This window comes from Larus michahellis, chromosome 20 (assembly GCF_964199755.1).
Source record: "Larus michahellis chromosome 20, bLarMic1.1, whole genome shotgun sequence".
Classification (NCBI taxonomy): domain Eukaryota; kingdom Metazoa; phylum Chordata; class Aves; order Charadriiformes; family Laridae; genus Larus; species Larus michahellis.
The window spans coordinates 3,449,702-3,472,971 of record NC_133915.1 but is presented as its reverse complement, the minus strand read 5'-3'; the positions used below and the strand labels follow the sequence as shown (position 1 = coordinate 3,472,971).

The window sequence follows — 23,270 nt, the reverse complement described above, 5'->3', positions numbered from 1 at the left end:
AGTCCCCTGGATGCAGCCTTTCCTCCCCAAACCCACGCCCTAACGAGTCGGGGGGCTGCCCCCCGGCGCTGCGGGGCTCCCCGCAACCCAGCGCCTTCTTCGTCAGTCCCCTGCCAGCCCGGGGAGTCGAGGACGATGCTTTGGCTGTCACGGCGCGTGGCTTTATTACGGAGGCGAGGCGGATGGGTGGCATCCCTGGGGTTGGCACCTCAGGGCTGGCCCCCGCTGCCGGCGGGATGCTCGCCCCTGGCACGGCGCAAGCCCTCGAGCGGGTTCACCAGCTTCATGGCCAAATAACCCTGCGAGGAGAGAGGGGGAGCTTTTGATGGGGGCGGGGGGGGGGGATTCGCAGCCGGTGGTGGGGGAAAATCGGGGCTCAGCCGTGCCCCCCCGCGCTCACCGGGGCGGCGTAGACGAAGGTGAAGAGCAGGGCGAGGAGCAGCAGCAGGGCCAGCCCCAGGCTGAGGCGGCAGCGGTGGTGCCGCCATAGGCTGTGGCGCAGGACGCGCAGCGGCGCCTGCAGCCACAGGAAGGACCATTCCGGCCGCCTGCGGGTGACACCCAGCTCAGTCACCCGCTGTGTCCCGTTGTCCCCCCACTCCAGCTTCCCCGAGGCCGGGGGGGGGGGGACGAGCCGCTCTTCCCCAGGGACTCACACAGGCGCCGGGAGCGTCGGGTACGTGTTGGGATCCCCCCGGCCTTTCCCTGCCGGCCGCTCTTCCGCCTCCTTTGCCGTCAGCAGCTCCAGGCTCAGCTCCAGTTTACCCTGGGAGGGGGACGATGGGGTGCAGGACCTGTCCCCCCACCCTCCCCCTACCCCCCCGATTTACCGGGATGGGGGGTGATGGTGTGCAGGGCCTGTCCCCCCACCCTGTCATCGCCGTCCCCCACCACCCCGTTACGCCCTGACTTACTGGGAGGGGGGTGATGGGGTACAGGACATGTCCCCCCCACCCTGTCATTGCCGTCCCCCTACGCCCCGACTTACAGGGAGGGGGGTGATGGGGTGCAGGACATGTCCCCCCCACCCCGTCATCGCCGTCCCCCACCATCCCCCTACGCCCCGACTTACCAAGAGGGGGGCAATGGGGTGCAGGACATGTCCCCCCCACCCCGTCATCGCCGTCCCCCACCATCCCTCTACCCTCCCCCGACTTACCGAGAGCCGCCGCTTGTCCCCCTCCTGCACCGTGCAGGGCCACCACCCCCTCACCCATCTCTGCCGGAAAAGGGAGAGGCGGGAGGGGACCTGCGCCCCCCGCCATGGCCAGGGCTTTCGGGGGGTCCCCTGCGGCGTCGGGGTGCAGGCCTGGGGGTGCTGGGCTGGCTGCGGCAGCTTGGTGAGCTCCAGCTCCAGGACACCTGGGGGGGAAAAAGTCAAGCCATGGGGGCTCACCGTTGCTTTTGGGTGGTCCCTGTCACCTGTGGGGGTGTGTCGTGTGTGTCGTGTCCCCCCCCCCGCGCTGGGGGGGGGGACACGGGGCAGGGAAATGGGGGTCTCACCCAGAAAATCATCGGCCGAAAACTTGTCGTTGTCCCACACTTGGAGGATGAGCTTGGGGGGCACCTTCAGCACCGTCTCATCCAGGCTCCAGAAATGCTCCTGCCGGGGCGGGGAGGGGGACAGGGGGGTGTCATGCTCGTTCCTCCGCCGTGTTCCCCCCCCCCCACCCCACCCCACCCCGGGGTGCCCCTCGCCTTCCGGGGCAGGACGCAGAGCTGCTCGGCCGCCAGGTACTCGAAGGAGAAGACGAAGCGCCAGTTGAAGGCCCCGTCCCCCTGCAGCGAGCGGTAATGTACGTCCGTCCTCTGCCGCTGCTCCTCCAGCCCGTCCAGCCACCTGCCGTGCCACCGGAGGGAGGGGACGCTGCCGTCACCCTTGTCCCCAGCCCTGCCATCACCTCCCCTGGCGGGGGGGGGACGGATATGGGGACATGGTGGTGGCCTCACCCGGTGACGTAGATGTCGCTCATCTGCTGCCCCAGCAGGTTGGTGTCCCCCGGGTCCACGTCCCGCGTGTTCCACACCACGCAGCGCAGCTCGTACCTTGCCGGGGTGGGCGGGGGGGGGGAGACAAGGACCGTGTCACCTTCTCCCCCAGGATGTCCCTGTCCCAACCCCCTGGGCTCTGGCCGGGCTCTCACCTCTGGGGCTGGCGGGGGGTGATGTTGACGGGGGGGCCGGGGGGCCCCAGGCTGGCGGGGAAGATGTCCACCCACATCTGCACCTTGCCCTGCGCGGCACGGGGCGGGGGGGGGGGGGGGGGGGAGAAGCTGGGACCCGCGTCCCCCCCACCCCATCCCAGGATGTCCCCATCATCCTCCCCCCCCCCCCCCCCCCCCAGCGTCCCACCCTGTCCTGGGGTCCCCGTCACTGCGGGGTCTCTGCTATCCGTCCCTTCCCCAGGGTCCTTGTCACCCCGGGGTCCCCTCCCTGCCCTGGGGTCTCCGTCATCCCCTTGGTGTCCCCCCCTGCCCGAGGGTCCCCATCACCCCCCCCAGCATGCCTCCCTGTCACCCCGGTGTCCCCAAAGCAAGCCCCAGCACCCCTTCGTGCCCCAGGGTCCCTCCCTGGCTGTGTCCTCACCATCTCACTGTCCCCGTCACCCCGGGGTCCCTGTTGAGACCCTGTCCCCCACCCCTGGGGTCCCTGTCACCCACCCCTGGGGTCCCTGTCACCCCAAGGTCCCACTGGCATCCCCTTATACCCCAAAGTCTCCATCATCCATCTCCAGGGTCCATCACCTCAATGTCCCCATTGTCCCCTGGCATCCTCTTACACCCCGGGGACCCCACCACCCACCTCCAGGCTCTGTCACCCCAATGTCCCTGTTGTCCCCCTGGCATCCTCTTATACCCTGGTGTCCCTACAACCCACCCCCAGAGCCCCTGTCACCCCAAGGTCCCCATTGTCCCCCTGGCATCCTCTTATACCCTGGGGTCACCACCACCCACCTCCAGGTCCCTGTCACCCCAAGGTCCCTGGGGTCCCCACCACCTACCTCCAGGCTCTGTCACCCCAATGTCACCGTTGCCCCCCTGGCATCCTCTTATACCCTGGGGTCACCACCACCCACCCCTGTGGTCCGTGTCACCCCAGTTGTCCCCCTGGCATCCTCTTATACCCTGGGGTCACCACCACCCACCCCCACAGTCCCTGTCACCCCGAGGTCCCCGTTGTCCCCCTGGGACCCTCTTACACCCCAAGGTCCCCATCACCGTGAGGTTCCCCACCACCCACCTCCAGCGTCTGTCACCCCAACGTCCCTGTTGTCCCCCTGGCATCCTCTTACACCCCAAGGTCCCCATCACCCTGGAGTCCCTCCCTGGCCACAGCCCGGTCACCCCAGGCTCTCCGTGTCCCCTCCTTGTCCCCGTCCCCACCTGCTCCAGCCCGGGCTGGGTGCTGTTGTAGAGGGTGCGGGTCTCCAGGTGCTCGGGGACGAGGTGACAGGCGTGGAGCACGTGCAGGGCCAGGCGCTCACGGGGGGGCCCGGGGTGCCGGTACGTGGGGGGGCCGCTCTCTGTAAGGCCGAGCCATCACACTCACGGGCCAGGAACCGTGTGTCGTCCCCCCCCCCACCTCAGACCCCCACCCACCGAAGTGGCTGAGGAGGAAGGTCTTGTCCCCGAAGGTGACGGCGGTGCCCTCGGCGCTGAACTCGGGTGCCGGCAGCCCCCGGTCGCGGGCGAAATGTTCCAGCGCCCGGCTGGGGGGCAACTGGTCCCGCCAACACCCAGGGCCGGCGCTGCGGGGACAGCGGGTGGGCTGGGGGGGGTCGCGGCCTCACCCTCCTGGCTGTCCCCTCCCTGGCCGTCACCCCCCCTTTCCCTGTGCCCCTTGCTGTGCCCCCCCCATAACCATCTCTTTACGTCCACCCCTGTGCCCACCCCAGCCCCGTGTCCCCGTCCCTGTGCCCACCCTCGTCTACCACCCTGTGACCGTCCCGGTGCCACCCCATGGCCCCGTGCCCACCCCATCCCCACCTGCTTGTCCCCATCCCTGTCCCCAATCTCCTCGTGCCACCCCTGTGCCCTCTCCCCACCTCCTTGTCCCCACCTTGTGCCCATCGCCCTGCGCCACCCCCGTTCCCCTCTGCCCGCCCTTGTGCCCTCTTCCTCCCCATCGCCCTGTGCCCGTTCCTGTCCCCATCCTGTCCCCATTCCCCTGTGCCCACCCTGTCCCCACCTCCTTGTGCCATCCCTGGCCCCGGCCCCTCCCTCCCCATCCCCTTGTGCCCACCCCCACGTACCCACCCCCTCACCCTGCGCCCATTCCTGTGCCCTCTCCCTCCCCATCGCCCCATCCCCACCTCGTGTCCCCTCCCCATCACCCAGTGCCCACCCCCGTGCCCACTCCTGGGCTCAGGATCGTGCCCCCCGCCCAGTGTCCCCCAGCCCAGTGTCCCCCAGCCCCCGGGGGCACCCACGTGCGGTAGCGGGTGGGCAGCCCGCAGTGGGCGCGGAAGCGGGAGAGCAGGCGGTTCTCCAGGTCGATGGTGGTGGTGCCGATCTCCTGGTCGGGTGGCAGCAGGTCATAGTCCAGCAGCGAGACCCGCAGGTCCTTCTCCAGCGGGATGGTGCCCGTCACCTCGAACAGCCTGGCAGCGGGGGTGCCATCAGGCCCGGGGACGTGCCAACGTGGGGGCTGGCACCCCCTGGCATGGGGAGAGGGGACCCATAGGCATGGGGACTTGGCGGCACAGGGACTTGGTGGCACGGGGACCCTCCAGCATGGGGAATGGGGCATCTGGTGGCACAAGGATTGGGGCATCTGGTGGCATGGGGACCCTCCAGCATGGGGAACATGTCATCTGGTGGCACAGGGACCCTTTGGCATGGGGAATGGGACATCTGGTGGCATGGGGACCCTTCGGCATGGGGAACGGGGCATCTGGTGGCATGGGGACCCTTCGGCATGGGACCCTTCGGCATGGGGAATGGGACATCTGGTGGCATGGGGACCCTCCAGCATGGGGAACGCGGCATCTGGTGGCACAGGGATTGGGGCATCTGGTGGTACGGGGACCCTCCAGCATGGGGAATGGGACATCTAGTGGCATGAGGACCCTTTGACACGGGGAATGGGACATCTGGTGGCACAGGGATTGGGGCATCTGGTGGCACGGGGACCCTTCGGCATGGGGAACGGGGCATCTGGTGGCACAAGGATTGGGCCATCTGGTGGCACGGGGACCCTTTGGCATGGGGAATGGGACATCTGGTGGCATGGGGACCCTTCTGCATGGGGAATGGGACATCTGGTGGCACAGGGATTGGGGCATCTGGTGGCATGGGGACCCTCCAGCATGGGGAATGGGGCATCTGGTGGCACAGGGATTGGGGCATCTGGTGGTACGGGGACCCTTTGGCATGGGGAATGGGACATCTAGTGGCATGGGGACCCTTCGGCATGGGGAATGGGACATCTGGTGGCACAGGGATTGGGGCATCTGGTGGCATGGGGACCCTCCTGTGTGGGGAACGTGGCATCTGGTGGCACAGGGATTGGGGCATCTGGTGGTACAGGGACCCTCCAGCATGGGGAATGGGACGTCTGGTGGCACGGGGACCCTTCGGCATGGGGAATGGGACATCTGGTGGCATGGGGACCCTTCGGCATGGGGAACAGGGCATCTGGTGGCACAGGGATTGGGGCATCTGGTGGCACGGGGACCCTTCGGCATGGGGAATGGGACATCTGGTGGCATGAGGACCCTTTGACACGGGGAATGGGACATCTGGTGGCACAGGGACCTGCTGTTGTGAGGAAAAGGGGACCTGGTGGCACGGGGATGCAGTGGCACGGTGACCTGGTGGCATAGGGACCTGGTGGCACGGGGCCATGCTGACATGGGGAACGGGGCCCCACCAGCCCCCCTGGGCACCTCGTCTCAGTGCCAGACCCCCCCCCCGCCCCAGCCTAGTGCCACCCAGGGGTGACAGTGCCACCGGGCCACCCACCCTGGCCATACCTGCCAAAAACGGGCTCCAAGGTGTTGGGCACGTACTGGTCCCGCTGGCCCAGCGTCTTCGTCCCCAGCGAGACGCGGACATAGGGGTCACACTGGCAGCAGGGAGGGGACCGTCAGGGTGGTGGGGGGGAAAGGACAGGGGACCCCTGCCCAGCACCTATGGGTGACCTTACCAGCCCGTTCCTGTCGCGGGGGGGCAAGTCGAAGGCCCGGACGACGTAGACCCGCACCAGGCACTTTTGGGGCTGGCTGGGGGGCAGCTGCTGGAAGCGACGCGGTGGCGGGGGCACCCCGGGGTCTTCAGGCAGGGGGTAGATACAGAAAAGCCCCTGCGAGAGCCGTCGGGTCGTTGCACCCCGGGGTGCTCCTCGTCCCCCGGCTCCGGGCTCTCCCGGGGGGCTCTCACCCACCTTGAACTCGCCCACGGGCAGGGGGTCCTCCCCCGCCACAGGGGGACCCCCCCCCGGCTGGTGGAGGGGGAAGGTCTGGCAGAAATCCTGCAGCCCCTCGAATTCGGGCGCCGCCTCCAGCTCGCAGCTGTAGATCTGGAGAGCGGTTCCTGCCCTCGTCCCTGTCCCCATCCGGGTGCTTCTTCCCCATCCCTGTCCCCTTCTTCGGCCTTGTCCCCAGCCCATCCCCTTCTTCATCACTCTTCCTGTCCCCAGCCCAGTTCCCCTCCCAATCTCCAGCCCTGAGCTGGTCCCCATCCCATTGCCATCTCCGTCCTGTCCCAGTCCCCATCCCATTTCCAGCCCTGTCCCATCCCTGACCTCATCCCTACCCCGTCTTCATCCCTCTCCCCATCCATCTCCTCGTCCCCAACCATCCCCGGGCCCAATCCCCTGCTTCATCCTTGTTCCCATCCATCCCTGTCCCTATTCCCGTCCATCCCTGTCCCCGTCCCCATCCTTGTCCCCAACCATCCCCAGGCCCAATCCCCTGCCTCATCCTTGTTCCCATCCATCCCTGTCCCTGTTCCCATCCATCCTTGTCTCCATCCCCATCCTTTTCCCTACCATCCCTGGTCCCAATCCCCTGCTTCATCCTTGTTCCCATCCATCCCTGTCCCTATTCCCGTCCATCCTTGTCTCCATCCCCATCCTTGTCCCCAACCATCCCTGGTCTCAATCCCCTGCCTCATCCTTGTTCCCGTCCATCCCTGTCCCTATTCCCGTCCATCCTTGTCTCCATCCCCATCCTTTTCCCTACCATCCCTGGTCCCAATCCCCTGCTTCATCCTTGTTCCCATCCATCCCTGTCCCTATTCCCGTCCATCCCTGTCCCCGTCCCCATCCTTGTCCCCAACCATCCCTGGGCCCAATCCCCTGCTTCATCCTTGTTCCCATCCATCCCTGTCCCCGTCCCCATCCTTGTCCCCAACCATCCCTGGTCCCAATCCCCTGCTTCATCCTTGTTCCCATCCATCCCTGTCCCTCTTCCCATCCATCCCTGTCCCCATCCCCATCCTTATCCCCAACTATCCCTGGTCCCAATCCCCTGCTTCATCCTTGTTCCCATCCATCCCTGTCCCTGTTCCCATCCCCATCCTTGTCCCCATCCCCATCCTTGTCCCCAGCCATCCCTGGGCCCAATCCCCTGCTTCATCCTTGTTCCCATCCATCCCTGTCCCTCTTCCCATCCTTGTTCCCTGCCCCGGGTCCCAGGATGTGGCTCACCTTCAGTCCGTCCCTGTCGTTCCTCCGCCGGCTCTGTGCCTTGTCCCCCATGGCCGCGTAGTATTTGCTCCACCAGTCGACCTCATCCTCATCTTCCTCCTCCGCAGCCTGGTGGGGAGCGGGATGAAGTGGAGACAGGTGGCGTGAGTGGCCCCGGTGGCCCCATTCCCGTGCCCACCTTGTCCGCAGTCTCCTTCTCTGCGGTGATCCTGGGCAGCATCTGCAGGGAGCAAAGGGGATGACTCGGGGAAACTGAGGCACGGGGCTGGGGACCCCGGCGTGCGGTGGGGCCAAGGTCGGGTGCCGGGTGCTGGGGATGCCGGAGCCTCACCTGAGCTATCCTGCCCCAGGGAGCGGCTGTGGGGAGGAGAGGGGCAAAGAAACCCCCCCGGAGGTGGGCAGCGTGGGGCAGGGATGGCGTCCTGCCTGTAGGAGAGAGAGATGGGGCAGGGGGGTACCAGGCATGGGGCAGGAGTGGGGCAGGGGGTATCAGAGATGGGGCAGGGGGGTACCAGGGATGGGGCAGGAGTGGGGCAGGGGGTATCAGAGATGGGGCAGGGGGGTACCAGGGATGGGGTAGGAATGGGGCAGGGGGTATCAGAGGTGGGGCAGGAATGGGGCAGGGGGTATCAGAGATGGGTCAGGGGGGTACCAGGGATGGGGCAGGGACGGGGCAAGGGGTATCAGAGATGGGGCAGGGGGTACCAGGAATGGGGCAGAGGGTACCAGGGTTGGGCAGGTGGTACCAAGTATGGGGCAGGGATGGGGCAGGGGGTACCAGGGATGGGGCAGGGATGGGGCAGGGGGTATCAGAGATGGGGCAGGGGGTACCAGGAATGGGGCAGGGGGTATCAGAGATGGGGCAGGGGGTACCAGGAATGGGGCAGGGATGGGGCAGGGGGTATCAGAGGTGGGGCAGGGGGTACCAGGGATGGGGCAGGGATGGGGTAGGGGGTATCAGAGATGGGGCAGGGGGTACCAGGAATGGGGCAGGGATGGGGCAGGGGGTATCAGAGGTGGGGCAGGGGTTACCAGGGATGGGGCAGGGGGTATCAGAGGTGGGGCAGGGGGTATCAGAGATGGGGCAGGGGGTACCAGGGATGGGGCAGGGATGGGGCAGGGGGTATCAGAGGTGGGGCAGGGGGTACCAGGGATGGGGCAGGGATGGGGCAGGGGGTATCAGAGGTGGGGCAGGGGGTACCAGGGATGGGGCAGGGATGGGGCAGGGGGTATCAGAGATGGGGCAGGGGGTAACCAGGGCTGTACCAGAGCCAGGTGGGGTGGTTCCGGAGCCGTGGGGCTGCCCCTCACCGTGGGGCTGGCAGCAGTACTGCCCCAGGTCCCGCACGCAGGCCTGCCCCACCACCGGCCGGTACCCGAAACCCCGCGTGTCCAGCACCCGCAGTCGGATGGGGGGCACGTACTCCTCCTCCGCCGGCAGGTGCTGGGGGCCGAGCCGCGCCGTCACCCCGGGGTGCCAGCGGCAGCGCCCATGGGTGGGGTGCTTCCCCCCCCCCCCATCATCCTCACCAGCGTCAGCAGGAAGGCGTTGATGGGGAAATTGGGGTTGGCGGGGAGGTCGGTGATGGGGGGGGTCCGCAGGGTCCGGCCCCCGCACTGCACCTCCAGGCTGGGCGCCCGCACGCTGCCCCGCAGCCCCCGCAGCCCCCACGCCAGCACCTGGGGGGGCACCCAGCAGCTGTCACGCACCCCACACACACCCCCCCCCAGCCACGTCCCCGGGGTGCCCAGGGGTCACCTCGAGTGGGCTGGATCCCCGGTGGGATGCTGAAGGTGCCTGTCCCCATCCTTGTCTCATCCCCATCTCCGTCCCCATCCTGTCCCCACCTTCATCCCCGTCCTTGTCCTTGCTCCTCTCCCATCTCCATCTCCGTCCCTGTCCCCGTCCCTGTCCCCATCCCCAGCCTGTCTTCGTCCTTGTCCCCATCCCACCCCCAGGACCTTCACCCCTGTCCCTGTCCCCAGCCTGTTCCCCTCCCAATCTCCATCCCAGATTTCGTCCCCATCCCTTTCCCATCCCTGTCCCCATCCTGATCCCAACCCATTCCCCATCCCAGACCTTGTCCAGCCTGTCTTCGCCCCTGTTCCAATCCACGTCCTTGTCCCCATCCCTCCCCCTGTCCTTCTCCCCATCCCATCCCATCCCTTCCTTCATCCCCGGCCCTGGTCCCACCTGTGTGTCCCCCCCCGCCCCCCGCCGTGTCCCCACCCGGGTCTCACCTCCAGTGCCACCAACCGCAGGAGTGGCCGGATACCCGGGGGGACGCTGAAGACCCCCTCCCTCCATGGCGGGGTGCTGACCTGCGCCGGGGCCCCATCCTGCCGGGGTGGGGGATGACGACGATGACGATGGGACCCAGTCCCCTGGGTGTCCCCCACGCCGCCCTCCCCTGCCAGCCCCTCACCTCGGCGACGTGCAGCAGCTCGAAGGCAGCCAGCAGCTCCCCGGCCGGCCCCCCCGGCCCTCCCAGTGGGTAACGCCGAAGCCTGGGGGGCTGCCGGCGCCCCACGTCCAGCCAAACATGTGGGGTGCACACAGTCCTCCCCAGGAAAGCACCGGCACCCTGCAAGGGCATTGCTCGGACGCGGGGGCTCCCCCCACCCGTGGGTGCCCCCCGCCCTTGGGTGCCGTACCCTTCTGTCCTGGTCGAAGATCTCCACCGCCACGACGGGGGGCTCATCCCGGACCCCCCGGGGGTCCCCGTAGAGCAGCACCCGGTGAAAAAGCAGGGTCTGGTCCCAGAGCGGGTCCAGGGTGCCGGGCAGCACCCGGGTGCTCTGGCTGACGTGCACGAAGGAGACGTGGGCGACGGGGTCTGGGCGACAGCGCCACCGTCAGCACCCCGGGGTGCCCACGGGGGTGGGGGCCAGGGGGCGGGGGGGTGGGGGGTGGGGTCCCACCTGCGGTGGCCTTGGTGCCGCGGGGTGCCAGCTCCAGCGCCTGGAAGATGTAGCAGCGGAGCTGGAAGAAGTTGGGTCCTGCGGGAGAGGCAGGGGTTGGCAGGGGGGCCCGGGCACCCCCCCCGGCATGTCCTGGTCCATCTGTCTTGTCCCCCCCCGCCCCGCTCCCCGTCGCGTCCCCCAGGGCTCACGCTGGAAGGTGCAGAGGATGAGGGGCATGGGCTGCTGCGGGGGGGCCTGGCACAAGCCCCGCGCCTGCCGTTCTGCCGCAGCCGGCTCGTCCTCCTTGGCCGGGTCCTCCGCGCCCTGCGGCGGGATGGGAGGTGGGGTGGGGGCCGTGTCCCCTTGTCCCTGCTGTCCCCCGGCCCTGCATCCCGCTGTCCCATGTGCTGCCTCAGCATCACTCCGTCCATCCCCCCATCCCTCATCCATCCATCCATCCGGACCCCATCTCTCATCCATCCATCCCTCATCCATCCCCCAATCGTCCATCCATCCATCCATCCATCCATCCATCCATCCATCCGTCCATCCATCTCTCCATCCCTCTCTCCCCCTCTCCATCCATCCCATCATCCCTCTGTCCCCACATCCTTGGATGTCTCTGTCCCTTCATCCCTGTCCCTGCATCCCTCCCTCCCTTCATTCATCCCTGCATCCCTCTTGTCCTCCATCCCTCCATCCCTCTCTCCCCACCCTCTGTCCATCCCTTCCCTCCTTCCCTCCATCTCTCCCTCCCTCCCTCCCTCCATTCATCTCTCTGTCCTTCCATCCCTCCGTTCTTCCATCCCTCCATCCCTCTGTTCCTCCATCCATCCATCCATCCATCCATCCATCCATCCATCCATTCCTCTCTCCCTCCCTCCCTCCCTTCCTCCATCCATCTCTCTGTCCTTCTGTCCCTCCATTCCTCCATCCCTTCATCCATCCATCCATCCATCCATCCATCCATCCATCCATCCCTTCCCTCCCTCCCTCCATCTCTCTATCCATCCATCCCTGTAACCCTCCATCCCTCTCTCCCTCCCTTCCCCCATCCCTCCCTCCCTCCCTCCGTCCTTCCATCCCTCCATTCCCCCATCCCTTCCTCCATCCTTCCATCCCTTCCCTCCCTCCATCCATCTCTCTGTCCTTCCATCCCTCCATTCCTCCATCCCTTCCTCCATCCATCCATCCATCCATCCATCCATCCCTTCCCTCCCTCCATCCCTCTGTCCTTCCATCCCTCCATTCCTCCATGCATCCATCCCTTCCTCCATCCCTCCATCCATCCCTCCATCCATCCCTCCATCCATCCATCCATCCATCCCTCCCTCCCTCCATCCCTCTGTCCTTCCGTCCCTCCATCCCTCCGTCCTTCCCTCCCTCCCTCCTTCCACCCCTCCATACCGCCCTCCCTCCATCCCCCCGCTCACCCCCAGCCCCCCCGGCCCCGGTGCCCCCCAGCTCCCCCCACTGCTCTCCTACCGGGATTCCCTCCAGGAGGAAGAGGGGTGCCACGGGCGGGGGCTGCGCGGGGACCATGCTGCGGTGCCAGCAGCGCCGCCGGCACACGTCACCCACCCGGGGCTGGAGGTGGAAGCGGGACCCCCAGAGGGACCCATACTCCCAGCCCTCGGCCCCCGCTGCTGCCACGGGGCTGTGCTGTGGGGACACGGGGGACAGCATGGCGGGGGACAGCATGGCGGGGGACAGCATGGCGGGGGACGGCATGGCGGGGGACGGCATGGCAGGGGACAGCGTGGCGGGAAATGGCACAAGGGCATGGGCAGGGCTGCTCACTCCGGTGCACAGCTGAGCCGGGACCTGTCCCTGCCACCCCCAGCTTGTCACCCCAGCCCTGCCACCCCCATCCCCGCCACTGCCACCCCCAGCCCTGCCACCCCCAGCTTGTCACCCCAGCCCTGCCACCACTGTCCCATCCACCCTGCTCCTGCCACCCCAATCCCTGTCACGCCCACCCCTGCCACCCCCATCCCTGTCACCCCCATCTTGTCACCCCCATCCCTGCCACCCCCACCCCTGTCACCCCCATCCCCGCCACCCCATCCCTGCCACTGCCACCCCCGTCTTGTCACCCCATCTCTGCCACCGCCGTCTTGTCACCCCAGCCCTGCCACCCCCATCGCCGCCACTGCCACCCCCATCCCTGCCACCCCCATCTTGTCACCCTCATCTCTGTGCCACCCTCACCCCTGTCACCCCAATCCCTGCCACCCCATCCCTGCCACTGCCACCCCCGTCTTGTCACCCCAGCCCTGCCACCCTTATCTTGTCACACCCATCCCTGCCACCACTGTCGCATCCACCCTATTCCTGCCACCCCATCCTTGTCACCCCAGCCCTGTCACCCCCAGCCCTGTCACCCTGATTCCTGCCAGTCCACCCCTGCCACCCCCATCTTGTCACCCCTATCCCTGCCACCCCATCCCTGCCACCACTGTCCCATCCACCCTGTTCTTGTCACCCCAATCCCTGCCACCCCCATCCCTGTCACCCCCATCCCCACCACCCCATCCCTGCCACTGCCACCCCCGTCTTGTCACCCCATCTCTGCCACCCCCGTCTTGTCTGCCACCCCAGCCCTGCCACCCCTGTCCCTGCCACCCCCGTCTTGTCGCCCCAGCCCTGCCACCCCTCTCCCCACCGCCCCGTCCCTGTCCCCACCGCCCCATCCAGCCGGAGGAAGGTGGCCACGTCCTGCTCCCGTCCCTGGGCGCCGGGGTCCCTGCGGCGGGTGCGCAGCCAGCGCCGGCGCCGGTGCGTGTGGTACGTCTTCTCGGCGGCGTGCCATGACAGCGGGGGGCTGCCGGGGGCCGCGCTCGCCCCGTACTCCCAACCTGCGGCACCCAGGCGTCCTCGTCACCGCCGTCACCCACCCCGAGGTGCCCGGTGGGGACGCCCACTCACCAGCCTCATCCACGGCCCCCGTCGCGTCCACCCGCCAGCCGTCGGTGACGTGCCAACCTTGGGGACATGCCACCTCCTCCTTGGGTGGCACTGCCGCGCCGCTCTGCAGAACCGGGCGAGAGCTGAGCCCTGACATGCTTGTGTCACACGCCACCCCCCCAACCCCCCCCCCTCGGTGTCCCCCACGCTGTCACCCACTTACGGCATCGGTGGTGGCCACGGCGGCGGGTCCCCACTCCCCGCCGAGCCGCCGGCTCTCGTTCTCGTACACCTCTTCCAGCACCTCGCCCACGTTGGTCTCCGCGTCCAGCAGCAGCCTCGGGGACAAGGCGACAAAGCTGGCGTCACCCTCCCGGAGGTGGTGTGTCCCCCCCCCCCGAGGTGGCAGGGCGGGTGTCACCCACCCCAGGGGACTCACCGCCGCTGGGGCTCCACGGTCCAGGCTCCGTCCCAGCGCCAGCCCTTGGGGGGCCGGATGCGGTGGCGGGGGACCCCCGCTTTGCCGGAGCTGTCGGAGAAACCGGGGCACCCCAGCAGCCCCCGGGGACCCCACTTGCCCAGTAGCTTGGTCTGGTTTTCATACTGGGGGGACACACACACACACACGACACGTGGGGTTGGGAGGGGCCGGGAGGGCACCCTGGGGTCCCCCCGTCCCCCCCAGGGCTCACCGTCTCGGCGTAGACGCGCAGGGTGCCCTCGAGGTGCCGCGGCAGGTCCCCGCTGTCGGCCACTCGTCCCAGCCACAGCCGCAGGCGGAGCTGGGCACGGATGTCCCCGGAGCCCTGCGCCCCGTGGCGTGGGTGGGGGCAGCGGGGGGACACGGGAGGGGACATGGAGGGGGGGACATGGAGCAGACAGGGAGGAGGTCTGGGAGGGACATAGAGGGGACACAGGGGACATGGAAGGGATGCGGAGGGGATACAAAGGGGACATGGGGGGACACATGGGGGACGTGGAGGGGACATGGAGGAGGACATGGAGCAGACAAGGAGAAGGTCTAGGAGGGACATAGAGGGGACACAGGGGACATGGAAAGGATGTGGAGTGGACATGGAGGGGACATGGAGGGGATGTGAGGGGGACACATGGGGGACGTGGAAGGGACATGGAGGGGACATGGAACAGACATGGAGAAGGTCTAGGAGGGACATAGAGGGGACACGGGACATGGAAGAGACGAGGAGGGGACACAAAGGGGACATGGAGGGGATGTGAGGGGGACACATGGGGGATGTGGAGGGGACGCGGAGGGGACGTGGAGGGGACATGGAGGGGGACGGAGCAGACATGGAGAAGGTCTAGGAGGGACATAGAGGGGACATGGAGGAGATGTGGAGGGGACATGGAGGGGACATAGAGGGGACACAGGGGACACGGAGGAGACGTGGAGGGGACACAGAGGGGACATGGAGGGGATGTGAGGGGGACACATGGGGGATGTGGAGGGGACATGGCAGGGACATGGAGAAGATCTAGAAGGGACATGGAGGGGACACGGAGGGCACATGGAGGGGACGTGGAGGGGGACATGGAGCAGACATGCAGAAGATCCAGGAGGGACACAGAGGGGACATGGAGGAGATGTGGCGGGGATACAGGGGGGACATGGGGTGACACGGAGCAGACATGGACAGGACACAGAGGGGACGGAGGGGATGTGGAGAGGACACAGAGCAGCCATGGAGGAGGTATAGAAGGGACAGAGAGGGGACACAAAGGGGACACGGAGGGGATGTGAAGGGTTCATGGATGGGGTACAGGAGACGGAGAGGACGTGGATGGGACACGGGGAACACGGAGGGGACACCGAGGTGACGGGGAAGGGAGGTGGGATGCCTACCAGCAGGAAGAGGGTCTGGAGCCGGCCGCAGAGCCTGCCGCAGGCGCCGGGGCCGCCCCGGGAGAACATGAGGTCGGGCGCGGGGACACGGGCGCAGGCCACCCGCCGTTCCCCCCGCAGTAGCCACAGCACCACGTCGGGCACGCCGGCCTGCGGCTGCGGGGCACGGCAGAGAGAGAGCGGCGGGCTGAGACCGGCCACAACTCACCACAGCGATGGCCCACCTTCCCCCAGCCCCGGCCCCCACCTCCACAGCCAGGGCGGCCACACGTCCCAGCCAGCCCTGGGCCACCGGCAGCAAGGTGTCCCAGCCACCTCTCGGTGGCACCGCCGCCGCCGTCGCCACGTGCCGCAGGAGGTGAAGCCGGGAGGCCCGGAGGTGGGCGTCCAGCGGCGTGGGGGTGGGCTGCGCCTCCAGCCGGGGCAGAGCCCGCCTGCAAACAGGCCCCCCCCCCCCCCCGAAAATGCCCCGTTTCGCCCCACCCCCTCCAAAAATACCCTTTTCCCCTCAAAAAATGCCCTGTTGCCCCCCAAAATGCCCCATTTTGCCCCCAGTTGCCGCATTCCACACCCAAATGCCCCATCCCCCCCCCCCCAATCGTCCCATTTTTCCCCCCAAATGTCCCAGTGTCCTCTAAAATTCCTCATTTCCCCCCCGCCTCATTTCCCCCCCAATTGTCCCATTTCCGAGTGCCCCATTTGCCCCCAAACATCCCATTCCCCCCCCCAAATATCCCCCAAATATCCCATTCCCCCCCCAAATTCCCTCTTTTCCTCCCCCCAGTTGCCCTGATTTCCCCCCCGCAATTGGCCCCTTTTTCCTCCAAAATGCCCCGTTGCTGCCCCCAAGTACCCCGTTTCCCCCCAATTGCCCCATTTTCCCCCCCAAATCGTCCCATTCCCCCCCAAACGCCCTATTCCCCCCCAACTGTCCCATTTTCACCCCAAATGTCCCATTGTCCTCCGAAATTCCTCTTTTTCCCCTCATTTGTCCCATTTTCTCCCCAAATGCCCCATTTCCCCCCAAATATCCCATTCCCCCTCCCCAAATATCCCATTTTCCCCCCCAATTTCCCTGTTTCCCTCTCCCCGGTTGCCCCAATTTACCCCCCCCAGTACCCCCATTTCCCCCCCAAAATGCCCCATTTCCCTCCCTTAATACCCCTTTTCCCCCCTCAATTTTCCCGTTCCCCCCCCAAAATGCCCCGTTTCCCCCCCAAATACCCCATTTCCCCTTCCATTACCCCGTTTCCCCCCCCAACGCCCCCATTTTCTCCCCCCAATCCCCCATTCCCCCCCCACAAGCGTCCCATTTTCACCCCAATTGTCCCATTGTCCTCTAAAATTCCTTATTCCCCCCCCGCAAATGCCCCGTTTCCCCCTCAAATACCCCATTTCCCCTTCCATTACCCCCTTCCCCCCCCCAACGCCCCCGTTTTCTCCCCCCAATCCCCCATTCCCCCCCCCAACCGTCCCATTTCCACCCCAAATGTCCCATTGTCCTCTAAAATTCCTCATTCCCCGACCCCGCCAACCACCGCTTGGCAAGCCCAGGGGTCCCCCCCAGCACCCCATGACCCAGGGCTTCGGGACCCCCCAGCCTGGGGGGGGACACCCCCCCCCGAGCTCACCCGCAGTCCTGGGCCAGCTGGCGCAGCAGCCTCCTGCCGATGTCCCCTACGGCGTCCCCACGGGCGTCCCGCAGCTCCGCCACGTTCTTCTCCTGCGAAGAACCATCCCAAACCGGTGCCTTGGACCGGGGAGGCGGGAGAGGGGAGGGGGGGGGGGGGTCACATCCCACCCCGCCGTCACCCATGGGTGCTCACCAACCGCCGGCACAGGGCACGCAGGAGGTTGAGGGCATCCCAGCGGTGACTGGCGTCCTCCCAGGATGAGGTGACGGCCGCCACCGGCTTGTCACCGTACCACGGCAGGTAGTGATAGCGGTTGCCTGCATCCGGAGGGCACCGAGCATCCCATGGGACACCAGTGGGTACCACTTTTGCGTGTGTCCGTGTCCCCCCCCCCCGGCCCCAACAACCCGCTCACCGTCGAAGAGGGGACACCCGTGCGGGGTGACGGAGGCGGCTGGCTTGCAGGTGACATCGCCCGCGTCCCCGTAATTGCCGAGGCTGAGCTCGAAGCGCAGGAGCTCGGGGCCGGCTGGCACCATGGTGGCCGAATAAAAGACGCCGCACAACCCGAAGCGGTGACGGGGCAAGTGGCGCTGGGGCAAAAAAAAAAAAAAAAGGTGCAAAGGCCCCCCCCAAAAAAAATACCCGAATGGCACTTAAAAAAAAAAAAAAAGAGACCCTGGGGGTGGCGTCACGCCGTGTCCCCACCTGCACCCGGGCGACGTCCTCGGGGGCGATGGTGTCTCGCTGGCGGCCGTCCGGGCTCCCCATGTGGGTGCTGAGCTCCAGCAGCACCCGACCCCGATAAGCCACCTGTAAAAGAACAAGGTGTGTGTGGGGGGGTGTGTGTGTCCCGTCCCCCCCCAAAAATGGGTGCTGTCCCCCCCCCTCCCCTCCCCGCCACCCACTCACGTTACTGGGTGTCCTGGCAGAATCCGGCCGGGGGCCGTAGAAGGGGAGGAAGCTGGGTCCGAAGCAGGGTAAGAAGCCGGGGGTCCCCTCTAGGGGCAAAAAAAAAGGGGATTCGGTGGGAGGAGTGGGGGGGTGTGGTGGGGGGGGTGGGGGTCTGGGTGCTGGGGACCCCCCCCCCACCTAAGGGTGGACCCCGCTCACCCTCAAGCTCGGCGCCGGCGGAGGAGATTTGGGAGAGGTGGAGGGTGGCGGTGGCCAGGACCCTGCTGCTGCGGAACCTGGGGGGGGCGGGGGAGGGTGTCCCCCAAAAATGGGGTGGTTCCCCAAAAATGGGGGGGGGGTCTTCCAAAACCGGAGTGGTCCCCCCCGCCCCCCAAAAGAGGGGTGGTCTCCAAAAACCGGGGTGGGCCCCCGAAATCGGGGTGTTCCCCCAAAACTAGAGTGTTCCCCCCAAACCGGGGAGATCCCCCGAAACCAGGGTGGTCCCCCCCAAATGGAGGGGGGGGGTCCCCCAAAACTGGGGTGGCCACCCAAAATTGAGGTAGTCCTCCAAAATCGGGGAGGGGTCCCCCAAAACTGGGGAGGTCCCCCAAAACCAGGGTGGTCCCCCAAAAATAGGGGTGGTTCCCCAAAACTAGAATGTTCCCCCAAAACCGGGGTGGTCTCCCAAAATCGGGGTGTTCCCCCGAAACTGGGGTGGCCACCCAAAACCGGGGAGGTCCCCCAAAACCGGGGTAGTCCCCCAAAATCGGGGTGGTCCTCCAAAACTAGAGTGTTCCCCCAAAACCGGGGAGGTCCCCCAAAATCGGGGGGGGTCCCCCCAAACTGTGGAGGCCACCCAAAACCGGGGTGGTCCCCCAAAACCAGAGTGGTCCCCCAAAAGTGGGGTGGTCCCCCAAAACCGGGGTGGCCACCCAAAACCGGGGTGGTCCCCCAAAATCGGGGGGGGTCCTCCCAAACTGTGGAGGCCACCCAAAACCGGGGTGGTCTCCCAAAATCGGGGTGGTCCCCCAAAACCAGAGTGTTCGCCCAAAACTGGGGAGATCCCCCGAAACCAGGGTGGTCCCCCAAAATCGGGGGGGAGGGGTGTCCCTCAGAAGTGGGGTGGCCACCCAAAATTGAGGTAGTCCTCCAAAACTGGGGTGGCCCCCCCCAAAATCAAGGCAGGGGGTGTGGGGGGTGTGGGTGTCCCCCCACTTACCCGCCGAGGATGGCCAACTGGATCTCCTCGCAGATGGGGGGCAGCTGCGGAGAGGGGAAAAAAAGGGGGGTTCCCCCCCTACCCCCCCATTTTGGGGGTGCCCCCGCTTTGGGGAAGGGGGTGAAGGACGCGTGTGGGGCTTGGGGGGGGGGTCACCTCACCCTCAGGGGGAAGAAGAAGACCTCGTTCCACGCCGGGTTGGCGTCGGGGGGCATCACCCGGGTGCAGAGCTGCGTTGGGCAGAGCCGTCAGCACCCACCCCCGCCATGATCACGGCGTGTGTCCCCCCCCCCCCAAAACCTCCCCCCCGCCATGTCCCCGACCCCCCGGCACCCACCGTCCTGCCGGCAAAGCTGACCCGCACCGCCGCCGCGGCGAAGCCCCTCTTGCCGCCGCCGACGGTGGGGAGACATTGCTGAGCCGGCTCTGCACCGGTGATGGGGAGAGGTGGGTAAGGGGTGTGTGTGTGGGGGGGTCACCCCAAACCCCCCCCCCCCCAACCCACCCACCCTGTGGCAAGTCCTCGGCGCGGTAGACGCGCAGCTGGAGCGTGGCGGCGCACGGCGGCGGCCGCAGCAGGTTGGCCTCCACGTCCACGTCCCCCGCCGGCTCCTCCTGCTCCTTGGGGGGCGTTTGTGGAAAAATTGGGGACACCCCCCCCGACACACACACACCCCCCCCAAACGGGGACTAATTTTTTGGGGGGGGATGGTGGGGAAGGGAAAGGGGGGGACGCTCACCGCGGGCGGCTCGCCGGCGCGGAGGACGGCCATGCTGACGCGGAGGTACCCGCGGGAGCCGGCGTCGGGGCGGTGGGGATGCTGCAGGCTCAGCCACTTCCAGCTCAAGCTGCGTCCTGGCACGGCGGGACAAAACACAGCACCACCCCCCCGTCCCCGCCCCGGCGTCACCCCGCTGTCACCCCGCTGTCACCTCCGTGTCACCCCCAACCCTCTCGCCTACCCGGAGCGCGGTAGACGGTGCCGACGTCCAGCTGCGGGGATGGAAAACCGGGATGAGAGCGGCCGAACCGCCGTGGGACGCCCCGTCCCCGCGCCACCGGCCTCACCTGGAAGACGCCGATGACGGCTTTGGCGCGGGTGGCCCGCGAGTCCAGCACCTGTGACAAGGGAGGGACACGGCATCAGCAGCCACCCTACTGTCCCCGTCCCCACCGGTGCCACCGATTCCCGCCCCGACCTGGATGCGGATGGGCTCCGCTGCCAACCGGGCAGGCGTCTGGTGGAAATTTTGGCAAAACACCTAGAAATGGGCAAAAAAGGTGAGGGCGGGGTGAAAGGACACCGGCGGGTCCCCGGGTCCCCTCCCCGGTGTCACCTCGTTGTAGTAGGGGTTGTTTCCCACCCGGATCCTGGTCCTGAAGCGGTGCTGGCCGATGAGGACCGTCACCACCGGCTTGATGTCATTGCCCTGGAGCTGGTGGCCTTCGATGACCCTCACCCGTACCTACGGGACAGGCGGTGACACGTCAGATGGGATGTCACCCCTGGGTGCCACCGTGCCCATGAATGCCCTACCTGGAAATCCTCTTTGCTCCCCTCTGGGGGCTTGTCGGGGTGGTGGGGTGGCCCCGGTGACATCGTCCGCGGTGGCACCCATCCTTGCAAGGGGACTGTGGTGCCCCCAGCCGTGCCACGGGGGACATAGGAGCAGCGGAGGGTGACGGTGCACTGCAAAGGGACGGGTGACACCCCAGCCTGTGCCTGGTGGCACCCTGGGGTGCTGCCGGGTGGGTGCGCGGGTGGGTGCTCACCCCCGTGGGCTGTCCCCGAGGGTCCAGCAGCGGGACATGGCTGAGGGCCAGCGGCAGCCCGGGGTCGGCCACCAAGCGGTCCAGTGACACCGTGGTGGCACCCAGGTCCCTGCGGGGACAGGAGGACATGGTGAGGGTGGCCATGCCGGGGGTGGTTTCTCCCGGGGTGCCCACCCACGGGTGCTACTCACCCCCGTGGCGCCGGCTGTCCCCAGTGCCGGAGGCGCAGGGTCAGGCTGGCTGTGGGGTGCAGGGGACGCAAGCCCAGTGGCCATGCCAGCGTCTGCGGGGGAGGTGACAAGGGGTCTGAGGGGTGACCCGAGTGTCCTCGTGCCACTGCGGGCCACCCTGGTGTCACCTCACCTCGTTCCAGGTGGGGTTGCGCTCCTCCGGCACCACCCGGGTGCTCCTGGGGACACCTGGGGGGGGGACAGGAGGGAGGGTGGTGGCACACCGGGGTGGGGACATCAGGGGATGGCTGGCACTGTCCCCACACGTGGGGATGGCCAACGCTGTCCCCAGGCGTGGCCGGCACCATCCCGTCACACGAGGATGCCACCCCGCTGCACCAGGATGGCTGCACCATCTTGTCACACAGTTATGACCAATGCCATTCCATCCCACGGTGACAGCCACCGCGGTGTGTCCCCCCCCCCAGCTCTGTCCCCAGAGTACCTCTGAAGCGGGCGGACACATGCACGCCGGGCCCGGAGCCGGTGGCCCCGGGGATGTGGGCGCTGGCCACCAGCAGCCGCAACATGGCCGTGTCCCCACGCCACTGTGCCACTGAGATGCTGTCACCACGGCACCGGGACGTGTTCCAGAATGGCAGGGGGGCGGGGGGGACGGGGAGAGGGGACAGGGCAGGGACGCTGCTGTTGGCTTGGCTTGGTGGGTGTCACCGCATGCCCGTGTCACCGGCTACCCATGTCTCTGTGTCCCTGTGTCCCCGTGTCCCTGTCTCCATATATCCCCGTGTCACGGTATCCCCATGCCTGTGTCCCCCTATGTCCCTGTGTCCCCGCGTCTCTGTGTCCACGTGTCCCTGTGCCCCCGTGTCCATGTGGCCCATGTCCCCATACCACTGCATCGCCGTGTCCACGTGTCCCCATATCTCCATGTCCGCATGTCTGTATGTCCCCATGTCAGTGTGTCCCCACGTCCGTGTGTCCCAATGTCTCCATGTCCACATGTCCCTGTGCCCCCGTGTCCCCACATCACTGTGTCCCCATGTCCTTGTGTCCCTATTCCTCTACATCCATGTGTCCCCACGACTGTGTGTCCCCACGTCCATGTGTCCCCATATCAATCACCGCATCCCATTGTCCCTGTGCCCCCCATCCCCGTGTCCCCACATCACTGTGTCCCCATGTCCTTCTGTCCCTATTCCCCTACATCCATGTGTCCCCACGACCGTGTGTCCCCACGTCCATGTGTCCCCATATCAATCACTGCATCCCAATGTCCCTCTGTCCCCATGTCCCCACGTCACCGCATCTCCATGTCCATGTGTCCCCATATCCCCGTCTCCATATGTCCCCATGTCACTGCATCCCCATGTCTGTGTACCCCTATGTCCCCACGTCCCCATGTCTCCGTGTCCATGTGTCCTCATATCTCTGTCCCCATGTCCATGTGTCCCCATATCTCTGCATCCTCACGTCCCTGAGTCCCCACATCTCCATGTCCACATATCCCTATGTCCCCATGTCAATGTGTCCCCACGTCCGTGTGTCCCTGTGCCTCCATGTCCCCATTTCTGTGCCCCCATATCCACGTGTCCCCACGTCTATGTGTCCCCATGTTCCCATGTCACTGCATCCCCATGTCTGGGTTCCCCTTTGTCCCCACGTCTCCATGTCCCCATGTCCCTATGTCCCCACGCCAATGCGTCCCCACATCCGTGCGTCCTCATGTCTCCACGTCCACGTGTCCCTGGTGCCCCCACGTCCATGTGTCCCTATGTCCCCACGTCACTGCATCCCCATTTCCACATGTCCCTATTCCCCCACATACACATGCCCCCATGACCGTGTGTCCCCATGTCCATGTGTCCTCATGTCCCCATATCACCGTGTCCTCATGTCCCTGTGTCCCTATTCCCCTACATCCACGTCTCGCCGCGACCGTGCGTCCCCACGTCAATCCCTACATCCCCACGTCCCCATATCACTGTATCCCCGTGTCCCCACATCACCGCCTCCCCGGGCCCATCTGTCCCCATATCCCCATCTCCATACATCCCCATGTCACCGCACCCCCACGTCCCTATGTGGCCCCCCCCGCCCACGCGCTCCCCTCCGCTTTCCGCGCTTTGACTCCGCTCCGCTTTCCGCGCTTTGACTCCGCTCCGCTCCTGTGAAATCCAGTCTCCGCTTTTTACGGCCCGCCGCCCCGCCGCGCCGCGCATGCGTCGGCCACGCC

At 66.8% G+C, this 23,270-nt stretch overlaps 1 protein-coding gene across 1 annotated transcript; it reads right to left on the bottom strand.

Moving 5' to 3' along the window:
* Nucleotides 1-209: 209 nt before the first annotated feature.
* FER1L5 (fer-1 like family member 5) lies at nt 210-21,606 on the bottom strand. Its single transcript, XM_074563405.1, has 50 exons — nt 21,522-21,606; nt 21,210-21,265; nt 21,038-21,129; nt 20,847-20,955; nt 20,611-20,763; nt 20,411-20,539; nt 20,273-20,335; nt 20,142-20,192; nt 20,036-20,066; nt 19,813-19,928; nt 19,582-19,693; nt 19,410-19,498; nt 19,234-19,302; nt 19,073-19,116; nt 18,073-18,149; nt 17,668-17,960; nt 17,375-17,552; nt 17,152-17,276; nt 16,957-17,075; nt 15,573-15,759; nt 15,326-15,481; nt 14,154-14,267; nt 13,901-14,064; nt 13,685-13,799; nt 13,483-13,585; nt 13,240-13,412; nt 12,040-12,216; nt 10,764-10,878; nt 10,573-10,650; nt 10,306-10,487; nt 10,077-10,235; nt 9,892-9,990; nt 9,181-9,330; nt 8,917-9,094; nt 7,829-8,076; nt 7,651-7,758; nt 6,385-6,519; nt 6,148-6,303; nt 5,975-6,066; nt 4,430-4,600; nt 3,600-3,748; nt 3,384-3,523; nt 2,145-2,233; nt 1,951-2,046; nt 1,699-1,840; nt 1,504-1,603; nt 1,160-1,362; nt 657-766; nt 401-548; nt 210-299 (listed from the first exon to the last, which is right to left on the bottom strand). Exons 1-50 carry the CDS (start codon nt 21,604-21,606, stop codon nt 210-212), a joined length of 6,318 nt encoding a protein of 2,105 aa, XP_074419506.1.
* Between the last annotated feature and the right edge of the window lie 1,664 nt (nt 21,607-23,270).